This window comes from Castanea sativa, chromosome 7, assembly GCF_040712315.1.
Source record: "Castanea sativa cultivar Marrone di Chiusa Pesio chromosome 7, ASM4071231v1".
Taxonomy (NCBI): Eukaryota; Viridiplantae; Streptophyta; class Magnoliopsida; order Fagales; family Fagaceae; genus Castanea; species Castanea sativa.
Window position 1 is genome coordinate 9440561 of NC_134019.1, and position 12650 is coordinate 9453210.

General features: G+C 33.3%; 1 protein-coding gene across 1 annotated transcript; it reads right to left on the reverse strand.

Moving 5' to 3' along the window:
* Positions 1-5616: 5616 nt before the first annotated feature.
* Positions 5617-10776, reverse strand: LOC142643599 (uncharacterized protein PHLOEM PROTEIN 2-LIKE A4-like). Its single transcript, XM_075818288.1, has 4 exons — positions 10668-10776; positions 10167-10455; positions 6426-6526; positions 5617-6150 (listed from the first exon to the last, which is right to left on the reverse strand). Exons 1-4 carry the CDS (start codon positions 10685-10687, stop codon positions 5769-5771), a joined length of 792 nt encoding a protein of 263 aa, XP_075674403.1. The 5' UTR covers positions 10688-10776; the 3' UTR covers positions 5617-5768.
* Between the last annotated feature and the right edge of the window lie 1874 nt (positions 10777-12650).

Genomic DNA, 12650 nt, shown 5'->3' on the forward strand with positions numbered 1-12650 from the left:
ATTTTGCAAGAAGAGAGTTTATGGCAAGGAAAACTTTGAAAACACTCTTATCCCAAAACTACTCCCCCTTTTTGTCACGAGTGATAAAAGGTAAGTGTATCAAGTAGACATCTCGTCAGCATTGGAAGAGCTAGCATCACCATCCTCAGCATCACCATCATTGTCCTCATCCTCAGAAGCCTTTGGAGTAGGAGGAGAAGAAGCAACAAAGCCACCCATGACAGCCTGTCGTCATGCAATACAACCAACACGGGTGTTCACCTGACACAACTCATCACTAAGAGTGTCAAGGCGAGCATCCATGCGCACAAGTTGTGTCATAATGTCCTTGAGTGTCACACAGCCCATAGAAGAAGAAGGAGCGGATGCGGATGGAGCTGTAGAAGCTAGAGGAACCGTCGATCCGGACCGCCTCGATCGTAGCTGCGCCTTGCTCCATTTAACGGTAGCGACGTCCATGGCACATATGACATTAAAGTGGTGGGAGACGAGAAAGGGAACCAAAAAATGGCGTAAAATCCTCATGATAGTAGAAAGGAAGATGAACTTATCACGGGTTGTCGTATCCTTATACACAGCTATGGTGGAAAGAATGAAATGAAAGGAAAAGTCAATAGTAAGATGCTCTATGAGAGATAACAAAAAAAGAGCAAGGGGCTCTGTAATAGAGTTATAGTGAGAAAGAGGATGCAAAACAAAGGTCATAACCATGTTAATGAACCTAGGACCTTTAGCAAAGGTCAAACAAGGAGTGAACTGACAATCACCCCAATCTGAAGGTCGCTCACAAAAAGAGGAAATAAGCTATTCTTTAGACACGGTTTTAAGACGATCACAACCAGGGTACTCAAGATGCGCTACCCTAGAGACATGGAGCACGCCAGATACAATATCCAGAATGACCATGATGCGCCTACCTCGAACGCGAGTGGAAAACTGAGGTACTGAATAATCAAATCCATGCATGTTGGAGTAGAACTCCTAGATTAGCACGGATGGACAAGTGACCGGGACGTCACACAGTGACTCCCAACCCCTACTATGAATGACAGTGTGTAGGTCAATGTCAGAGAAGTTTGACAAAATGACTTGGCGTTCCAAATGAATGCCTCATCTAGAAAAGTTCTCTGAAAAGTCCTTGAGGACTTTATCATCACGGAACTGAATATGAAAATGGGTAGGATCAGAAGAGGTAGACGCCCCAGAATGAAAAGGATTCCGGGATAGAATGGACTTACGCTTAGGTGTCATAACGCAACTAACATAAATGAGAGAGAGAGAGAGAGAGAGAGAGAATCAGAAAAGCACCATTAAGATACAATATAACAAATATAGAAACTTGAAGGTAGGTAAGCCTGAAAATGCATGAACATGTGATATGCAATAATAAATACATCATAAGCTCAGCCCAATCCAAACCTACCAGCACAAAATCATTTTCACAATGTAAATACACATCCAAAATGCATGAAACATCGTTATAATGCACATGTGATGCAACACATGATGTTTTAAGAACAAAAATACAAAACCCATCCCAAAAGTTTCACAATTACTTCATCAATTTTGAAAAACCCTAAAATTTTCAAAAAATCCCAAATAGTTCGGTCAAATGCATAAAAAAGAAAGGTTAAGACCCTTACCAAGTGAAGAAAAACTTGATCTAGGCCAAAAAATCCTTGAGGATGACGTTTGGAGTGAGAGAGAGAGGTTTTGGGAGGTGAAGAGGCAAAAGGAATCGAGAGAAATGAGATCTGAATCGCGCTGACCCTATATATTGAAGCTCAGTAATTCTCGACAGATCGAGAGGTGTGAAGCTTTAAAAAGGTCGATGAATGCAACTATCAAGCAGGTTTCTGGAGGTATCCACAGCAAAAACAAGCTCGATGGATCAAGGAGCTATCGAGAAGCTATCGAGGAGATAGAAACTTTCTTGACGGATCAAGGAGCTATCAAGATTACAATAAGAAAAAGCTGAAGAGCTCGATAGATAGCCTAACTGTCGAAAGATGTCGAGGAGCTGTCAAGATTGCTTAAAACAGTTTTTTAAGAAGAGAAAAACATAGACATGAATGCAATCAAACATGCAACTTAACCAAAGATCCAACCAACATTTTAACCTCTCAAAAAACATCTCGCAACAAGAAAAATGTCATGGATTTAGATCCAAAACATACACACACACACACACACACACTAAACAAGTCTAACCAATTTTATATTTCAAAAACAAGTTTAGACAATTTAATGAGCATACATTAGCGCATGTAAACCTTATGATGGTCAAATTACATTATACCTACATATGTATCAAAAGTAGCAAAGAATATTACATGTTGTGTGTGAAAACATCACAAGATTGCATAAGTGTCTCTATACTATGATGATTTGAGATATGAGTAAATCAATTTAACTCACATACGATCATAACTGCTTGATGAGAACTATCACCTTTGAGGTACATCCTATAACTCCCACATCTCCTAGAATACACACTTGCAATCATGTTTTGAAGCATTTTGTTCTTTTTACTTTTATTTTTCTTTGCATATTTTTCTTTTATTAAGCATTTCATACATGGGCATATAAGAGAGAGAAAAGAAATACCCAATTATGTTAAGTTTTTTGACATTGCACTTTTGCAATGCCGAAACATACCAATGTCATTTCATGATTGGTGGGCAACAGTGATGAGATGGTTATTTATGCCTTTCTCTTAGGATTTTCTAGTCCTTCCCGTCAAACAAAGTGATACGAGTGTTAAGTACAAGAGATTACTTAACTTTACTCATCACAAACATGAGCTACAAAGCTCACTTGTTTAGTTGTGCATAGAGATGCTTATCTAAGTTACAAAAGACACAAAATTTAGAAAACTTTATTTCATTGGCCATTCAAGGTACACAAGTACCAAAGTACACAAATACACATTGTTTTTGTATTTTTCTAATTTTTCAATTTTTTTTTATAAAAAACGAAATAAAGCAAAACTGAAAACAAACAAACAAAAACATGTTAAAATAAAGCAATGCATAAAACTAGATGCCAATGCATGAAAGCATGATTCCAAAAAAATAAGAAAACAAGAAAAAGAGTCCAACTATAGATAGAAAGAATTGAAGCAAAAGACAAACAGAAAAGACAATTAAATCTTGGGCTCTTTTCTCATTCACACAGCACGAGCCTTTGGCCGTGAAAATGAAAAGACATGTGTCCTAGTGTGACTACTAAAGGACATAGAGGAATTAGAATTTCCTTGAAATTGAGTTAACAAGTTTAAAACTTTTAATAACTCACCAAGAATAGGTACAAAGCCTTTAGACAAAGGATGAGACCTATTGGACACACGCTTATGGGGAAACAACTTGAAACATTAGGACGAGTGTAATCGGAAGCACCACAATGGTGATAAACATGAGTAGTTTTCGAACTACTATGCTTCTTAGAAGGAGGTCTAACCTTAGAGGTTGACAGAGACCTCAACTTGGGACACTTTGGCCTAATATGACCAACAATATGACAATGATGACAAATGGGGACAAATTTAGATTTTTCATTCAACCTAGGAGGAGTTTTAGACATAAGTTTAGAAACTTCAGCGTTGACATCAGATTGTTTACCTTTATCTATTCTAGCAATATTAGCCTTCAACTCTTGATTATTCTTTTTAAATGGAGGAATATAAAAAATAAAAAAATAAAAAAACTTTTTCTTTTGAGTTAGGTCAACAACAAGCTTGGCACTAATTAATTTTTCAACTTCAGTTTTAAATTCAACTAGTTGCTCTTCCAAACTCTTAATTTTGTCCACCTGAGATGAAATTTGAAATAAAAATTCTTATTCAAATTATTGGCTTCATCCAATTTTGTAATCAAATCATCTTTTTCAAGTTTGACATTTTTAAATTTAGTTTTTAATTTTGTAGAACATTCAAAAGATTTCATACAAAAATTATAAAGCTTGCAATAGGCATCATGAATATCATCATCATCATTCAACACAAGATCATGCAAATCAAAACAATCAAGAGTTTCTATAACAACAAGGGTCAATGGATCACATAGTAATGATTAAAACCTAATCAGAGTGTGCCCGCTCTGATACCATTTGATAGGCCAAAAATATATTGACCCCTTGTGATAAATTAACCAATTAATTAGCCAAGTGAATTAATTATGTTCAATTACATGCAACAAGCGTGGCAGCACAAATAAATCACCAAATAACAATGGGGAAAACTTTGAAAACCTACACGGTTATTTGTTTAAGAATGGGGAAAACCTACACAGCAAAAACCCCCCACCGGGTGATTTTAAGGTCACTACTCCCAAGAATCCACTATTATCAAAACAAGCGGTAACAAGTAAATGAATCTCAGTACCTTATACCAACTTACAGTTGAACCCTTACCCCAATACCCAATTGGACTTGTTCTGTAGTGACAATCTCTCCTTGTATTGCACGTCTCCCAGTACGTGACTAACCAATAGATGCGCAAATCCTAGTAAGCGACTTGATCATCAACTTGAGAAGGATGTTGGCTGCAAAGTTCTTCTATTCTTCAACACATAAAGATCACAAAGTTTCTTGGTCACAAAACCCTACGGTGTACAAACACAGCATCTTCTTCAAGAACTAGGGCAAACTAGGTTTTCGGTCACACTTGAGAAATTATGCTCTTGTACAATTGTGCTCTTGGCTGTGCAACCTAATACGGCCCTTAAAATAATTATTATATATGTTTAGGGTTGTGAGAAAAAAAAGCCCAAACATACATTCATAGATTAGATGAAAATCAGAACTAAAAATCTGAATTTCATAAACCTCGACAGATACCCTAGCTGTCCAGTAGCTGTCGAGCCTCGGGCTGAAACAGCTCTTTTAAACCTCGATAGATGTTAGCTGTCGAGTTTTAATGAACAGCACTTCTTCACTTGTTTCTTGGACAGACTTGCATGGCTTCAACACTTGAATTTGAAATCTTGTTTCTTAAAGCATCAAACACATCCTAGATCTACCCAATTACAAGTAAAGTGTGTTTTATCAAATGATTAGCCAATATATAAAATGTTGAAATATGTTCCTAACATCCAATCACATATATCCTAACAAAACTAAACGATGTCATGCACCTATCCACATTTAATTTAGGAGATACTATTGGATCAATCTATTCTTTTTATTTTGTGTTGTATTTAGTAGAATTTCAAGTACAATAATTGTGAATTAATATGTATAAGTAGTATCTAATAGTGATTTTCAAAATTATATACATAATAGCAATGTAATGAGAAACTTGGTGTAATTAATATCATACAAATTGAAAGGAAAAACCATTTTAGTTCGTCTAAATATCTTGGTTGAACTAATGTCTTATATGTTTAATAACTCAAACTAACGTCAATAGCACTACTTCAATTTATTACACACAGGTTATATACTAGTTAATTATAATAACTATGCTTTATTCATTGTTAGCATCTAAATTAATACAAAAATTGCCTTCCACTTTGATAAGGATAAATACTAATTTCCTATAATCTATCAATAAAATTAATGATAACCCATCTTAATCAAAACTAATTTATTTAAATCAATAAAACATATCCCTCGATAAAACATATCCCTTAAGAATTTGATGAATGAGTAACAATCCGCTTAAATGAATGAATACATATAATTTGATTTGCTTATTTGTTACACATACGACCACACATTTTTCTTTTGGATACATGTATAAAGCTTACCATCCAAGTGTAATGTGCCTGTTAGTTCTTCGGTCGAATGATAGCACATTTAAGAACAAGCCCACGCTTCCAATCTGAAGAAAATTCCCCCAGTTGGAATGAAATCTCTCCAACATTTTCTGGTGTCATTTTAAACTCACCCACCTGGATCTCAAACCATTCCCCTCTAGGTTTTTCTGTTAAATTTTCATAGCGAGTTACTTTTTTTGAATGTGGGAGAATGAGGTTTAGAGTCACTGAGTAATTCCACATAGTACACCAAACTTCATCTAGCATCTTCACGACAAACACAACTTCATAAACTGTCCCTGGTGAGAGATCAATTGTCCGAATTTCTCCTTTAATTTCTAACCAACATACTCCTAATAGCTCAGCAACTTCAATGTCTTCAGAATATTCCTCACTGCAAGACCAGGTAAGATTTAAATTGTGCTAGAACTACAAATATCCCCATAAATCTCACCCCCCCCCCCCCCCCCCCCCACCCCCAAAAAAAAAAAAATTTGTTCGTTCTTGGAGTAAATAAGAAGCTTCAAAATTGCACCCTATTGCCTCTCATGCCATCGGTTTTATTGATTTGATTTTTTTTTTTTATGGATATTGGTTTGAATGTTAATAAGTAACTTTAAATGTAAATTATATAATATGAATTTCTTCTTTAAAAAAGAAAAACCTTACCAAATGTCTTCCTCTTTGGTCCATTTCCAATAACTTGAATTTTCAATCCAAATGATATGAAGTTTTCGGGCAAACACTATGAAGCAATTCTTGTTTAACATCTTCTCAACATGAAAAGCAATAATAAAATGGGGAAGCAAAAAAAAATTATAGCATCAATAATGACAATATAGTTAACTTTGCCATTTATAAGAGAGGGAGACGAGAATCCAAAATCATAGTAACATTAGATCATAGCCGTCAATCAAATTCAATCCGATATATATATATAATAACTAAAATCTAACACAATCTAGCTCCAAACTATATTATTATAATAAAAATATTACAAATTTTATTATATAACCTTTACAAACTAGTGTGAAACTTTTTCTCCAAAAAAAAAACTAGTGCGATAATGAATATGATTAATGGATTTAACAAACATAATAGATGAATGTTAGAATTAATTTTTATTGGGTGACACATCAGTTTGAAAAGGTTAGGTAGAAAATTTATAATACCCTAGCATCACAAAAAATACTACAAAATAATTAACAAGTTTAGCTACAACATTAGTTATAGTCTAAGGTTACAATCTTACTCAATATCATTAACATTACTACATATTTAAAAAACCTAACCCCTGGATTGCATGTTCTTTATGCTCTTAATATACATGTCAAATTTTGTATCAATCAAATATTATTTACTATATGATCTATAAGATTATATTTTATGTATAATTTTAAACTACAAATACTTACAATTTAAACAACTTATTGATGACATAGATATTGATCTTTAATTTTCTAGAAATTTTGCAAGTATAGAGGATATAAAAAGAAAATGTAATACAATGGTGGATTTGTCAAAATTTACCTCCAATAAAAATATATCTAGTAAAATTGCAACCTTAGGTTACAACCAATTTTGTAACTAAACTTTATCCCTAAATAATTCTTATAGTAATTTTTTTTTTCTCTTTTCATACTAGGGGTAAAAATTTCAACCATTTCAAAGTCATGAAGCAGGACCAAGGTTTCATGGGGATCTCATCCAAAACTTTTCATGGAAGTAACTAATATTTACAATATTTGACAGTTTTTATACACGACCACTAAAAATGGGGACAAAACACATTCATTGAAAATTACCTAGCCTAGATTAAGAGTCTGTTTGGGTATAGTTTATTTAGTTGAAACTAAAAACTTTTTGCTAAAAGGACTGTAAAAAAAAATACTAAAACCTAGATGAATAGTACAATGAGATACATAAATAGTATCAAAAAGTGCAATGGAACCCATAAATAGTACCAAAAAGAAGTTAAAAACTCAAATAAACTGAAGCTTGCATCACATTCCAAACAAACTCTAAGAACAAATCTTCTCGCGCATACAGTATTTGCATGGGCAATGTCATTAGTTCTAACTAAACCAAATCTCATAGTAATCGTTGTCATTAGTTAACAAGTTACAAGTGGATGAGATTTGATTGAGTTAGTTATGAAAGATTCTATAACAACCCTAGCAAATATTTAAAACCCTAAAAACAAGCTTTTTTATGGTTTAATTACTTTTAATCTAAACTAAGGATATTAGTTAAAGTGTAAGTGATTAATTAAGTTCCAAACACACAAGCTAAACTAAGCAAAGCATAGCAATAAAACAGCGCATAAGAAACAAAGGGAAAAGTAAACAAACCACACTAAACACCAAGACATGTTTAGGAAGAGGAAAACCCGAACATTGAGTGAAAAAACTTCTCCCCCGACCGCCTATTGGAACTCTCTACTAGAATGAATAGTTACAGTACATGGTTGACTATAAACCATCCAAGCCTATATCTCCTTGTGACCTTGAGCCCTTTGAACTCTAGCTAGCAACCAACCTCCCCAAGTCTTTTCTTCATCTAGCCTACCAGAGAACCTCCATTGAAGCACCAATAGAAACACAACCAATAGAGATTGGATTTGAATGTGGCTTTTCAAGTTTCCATGAACCTTCCCTCACTCACAAGGTCTGTGTGTATAGGTGAGATGAGGGAATACAAAATCTCAATCAAAGATTGAAGGAGGTGGAAAGGAGACTATGGAGTGCGTTATTTCTCAAAACAAAAGTTCTCTCTTTTCTAACCATCAATATTGGACTCTGTTGGATGTCTTTCTTTAGAACTAGGGTTTGTTAAGACCCTTATCAGAGACCCTTGAATAATAGTGAGAAGAATGAGTTATTAATATTATATAATTGAGCATATACCAATTGGGCTTAGACTTTTTGGGTTAAAGTGTGTTTCTATATGTTATATTAATGATTCAACTAGGCTCCCCAAGGTGTTTATCTCCTCAAAAAAAATTTAAATCAAGATCCTTAAAGGGCTTTATATTATACAAGTTGCAATAAACCCTGTAAAGAAAAGAAACTATGCTAGAGTAATGCTCAAAATAGTGAGATAATCACGAGTTTGACAATGAAGCTGATTTAAGCTCGACAATTCGTATATTTCTAGAATATTTCAATACTATTGTAACATGAAGGGGAAAAGAAAAGATCTTGAGTCTTGACAGTTTTTTTTTATTAATTCAATAGTTGAGGGTTGGAATGTCAATTAGTTCAATTACGAACTTCTTGGCCTTGACATCAAAATTTTGAATATGATATTAATATTCATATAAACATATAGTACAAATACTAGTTGATTTATGAGTTCAAGTTAGCTCAATTAGTAAAAAAAATTTGCCGTGCCCCGCCTAGTTACCTACACCGAAAATTGATGGGTGTTATTGCCTAATGATAAAGTGCAATCATTATAAAGCGGACTTCATACATTGAAATTCTATCATATTTGTCAAAAATACCAAATGATTTATGTAGACTATCAACATTAATATAAATATTTTTTTTAATGAACCTAATATTAAATGTTGGTGCATTATTTTGGATTTCATAGTCATATAGGTAAGGTTTAGACATAGTATCAGCTCCAAGAATTTTTCCTAGGGAGTCAATAGAGGATGAATATTAGATAAGAGATGAATCTTACGATCTATGTAACTGTTTTATTACAAATCTGTCCACAGTACGTATTGCTAAAAGACTAAAAGATAAACTATTAGTTCATTTGGCATATAGTTTGTTAATTCAATGAATATACAAATTATAGTTGCTAAGATCTTAGCAATCTAGATTAAATCTTGGAAATCAAATATTGTTTCTAAATACAATAAACATATTAATTATTGTTGTTAAGTGAACTTTAATTATTACTACTTAAAATACTATTGTTTATTAGTTTATGACAATTATATGTTTACATTGATAAAAACAATGTAAGCTAAGATGAACAAATTGTTACTTTTTTTTTTTTTTTTGTTCTTTCTCAAAAAAAAAATGTTACTTTTGTTGTTGGGCTTACAAAATCTTAGATAAAATTGGTTTGTTGTTGGATTTTTTGTGTTTAGAAAGTCCAAAATATTATTAAGAATATCATATTTAAACTTTATTTTAGCTGGGGTTAAAAAAAATATTAGAGTCAGAATCTTCAAAATTTTATTTTAGAAGGGATAAATAAAAAAATTATAATCCCATGTGTTTAAAAATTTGCCAGCACAAGGAGTTCAAATAAACTAGTCTATACATAGCTCAATTAGATAATAAATATAATTTAAATACTACAGAGAATCACTATGAAATATGAACTGATACTGTGATATAATGTTCCATATATGTATATAAGATCTGGGGAAATGGATAGAGAACTTGCCAGTGTTTTCGGCTCTATGAACACTCCTTTATAGAGCTGATTACACAGCTCGTCAGGGGAAGAAGCGTGAATAGTTATGTTTGCGTCCTTTAAAATCGCCAGGAAATTAAGTGGGGGCTTTGTTCCTCTCTTTGCTGTAATTTCTTTTCCCTCGAGTGAGTCTGCCTCACTGTTTTCTTGGTGGATTTCAGTTTCCATTTTCTTGACCGAGTTTGTCTCATCACTGCGGGTTTGTTCAAGTTGTGGGATTTCAATTTCCATTATTCCCTTGACTGATTTTATCTCATCACTGGTTTGTGCAAAGAAAAAAATAAAATATATATATATATATATATATATATATATATATATATATATATATATTTTTTAAGAAAAGAAAACACCAACATATACAACAGGACAATCATAAGCACAACTCAAAAATAAAATAAAAATAAAATCATAAGCAAGTACACTTCATGTTTCAGAAAGGGAAAGAAAGGAACAACAATAACAACATACACTTTTATTGGATGCATCATCGTTAGGATAGCAGTATACCACGTCCTGAGTTCTTCCTTCCTCCAGAACTGGTTTTCACAGAGAGAGAGAGAGAGAGAGAGGCCCTGGGGTAAGACCCAGGTTCGTTTACTTGTTTATGGTCGTCTGCGATTCATGAGCTGTTTTTATTTGCTGAGTATGGCCCGCAGAACTTGTGGTACCTAAAATCAGGAACAATAATGTTAGTAGGCACACTTTTCACAATTATCTCTCGTGAGAGACTGAGAGTGTCCTAAAAATGATTAGGCGAGAAACTTGAAACTTTATTAAGACGAAAATAAATTCAGTACATCATGAGTAATAGTTAATTCAATCAATGATGAATTTTTCTCTATCCATATTACATAATTATCAATATTATATATTTCTTTGGCAAACTTTGCCAAAAGATGTGCAGGTTTATTGCCTTGACGCTTCACATGAGACACTTGAACTAATCTAAATCCTTGAAGTTTGTATGCAATACCAGTCAGAACATTTGAGACAATCATAGGAAGAGTACATAATCTCAGTAATCTTAGAATCATTTTCAACTACCACATCCCTTATAACGTTATCCCACGCAAATGACACTCCAATTTCCATAGCTTTCGCCTCAATCTCTAGTGAACCCAAAGGTTGAAAAAGTTTCTTGCTCATTGCTGCTACAACCCTTTCTTCATGATCACGGATCACCACCCCGGCCCCAAGCCCCCCCAAAGACTAAAAACTGCACCATCCACATTTACCTTGTAATTTGGGGCCATTGGTAATGTCCATAAATCATTCATCTCCATCCTCGGTGAAGCAATAGCATGGTTTGCTCCCTGAAATTCAGCAAGCAAAGTCCAAGCTTTCTGCATCACCACTACTACTGATTGATGAACACTCTCATGTTGAACTACATTCCTACTGAACCACATGGACTAAGCCACCATAAAAGTCATTTCCAACGTGTTGGACAACCAGTCAATTATAGTTTACCATATAAAAATATTATTAAATCAAGAACATTACATAAACAGGGACGGACCCACAGTGGGGCAGTGGGGGGCCATGCCCCCCCCCCCCCCCCCCAAAAAAAACTAGTATACATATGAAAATATGTTTGTGCTTGAGACCAATGATTGTTTGAGTGCACTAGATTTGGCAGCACTATTAATGTTGAATTTTGAGTATGCATAATTCTTTTTATAGAAGCAGATAGATGAAATATACATAAGAAGCATTATTTGATCAAAATAGATGTTAGACAATGATTGTAAAAGTCTTTGGTACAGAGTCATTAAATTTTGTCTCTGTCACTTTGTGTGGTGTGGGTCATGTGGCTAATATATTATATATATGAAATTGTGTTTGTCTCTTGAGATTTAATTTAATTCTTTGTGTAATTGTGATTTAAGTCTTTGATTTTGTACATTGAAAATGAGATTGCTGCAAAATTTGGTACAGAATCAATCATAGATGACTTTAGAGATTTAAAAGAGCGTCGAGTTCCATTTTAATAATGTGTTTAAATGTTTAAAAAACACTTATTTTGTATGTTATACTTTGTTGATGTTTTTATAACATGAAATGTTTAAAAAATACTTATTTTGAATGTAGTATTTTGTTAAATATGAAATAAATGTTAGCTTTTATTTTTTTTATTTCTTTAGTTTTTGGTTTTAAGCTTTGGCCCCCCCTCATGTTCGAAATCTGGTTCCGTCCCTGTACACGAAGAACAGTCACTTTTTTTTAGTCAAATTGTCACTTATCATTATCTCTCAAACAAATGGTGAGATGAGATCTTTTTTTTTTTTTTTTTAATGTAAGTAAAAGTGATATTAATCAAGATAAAAAAGAGGAAGGCCCAAAATTAAGACAAGATAATCTCACTTATTTATTTAACAAAGTTTCTGTTGCCTCCAACTTATTTGTTAGTTTTTAGTTTTTTTTTTTTTTTTCTTTACAACTTCTTAAACC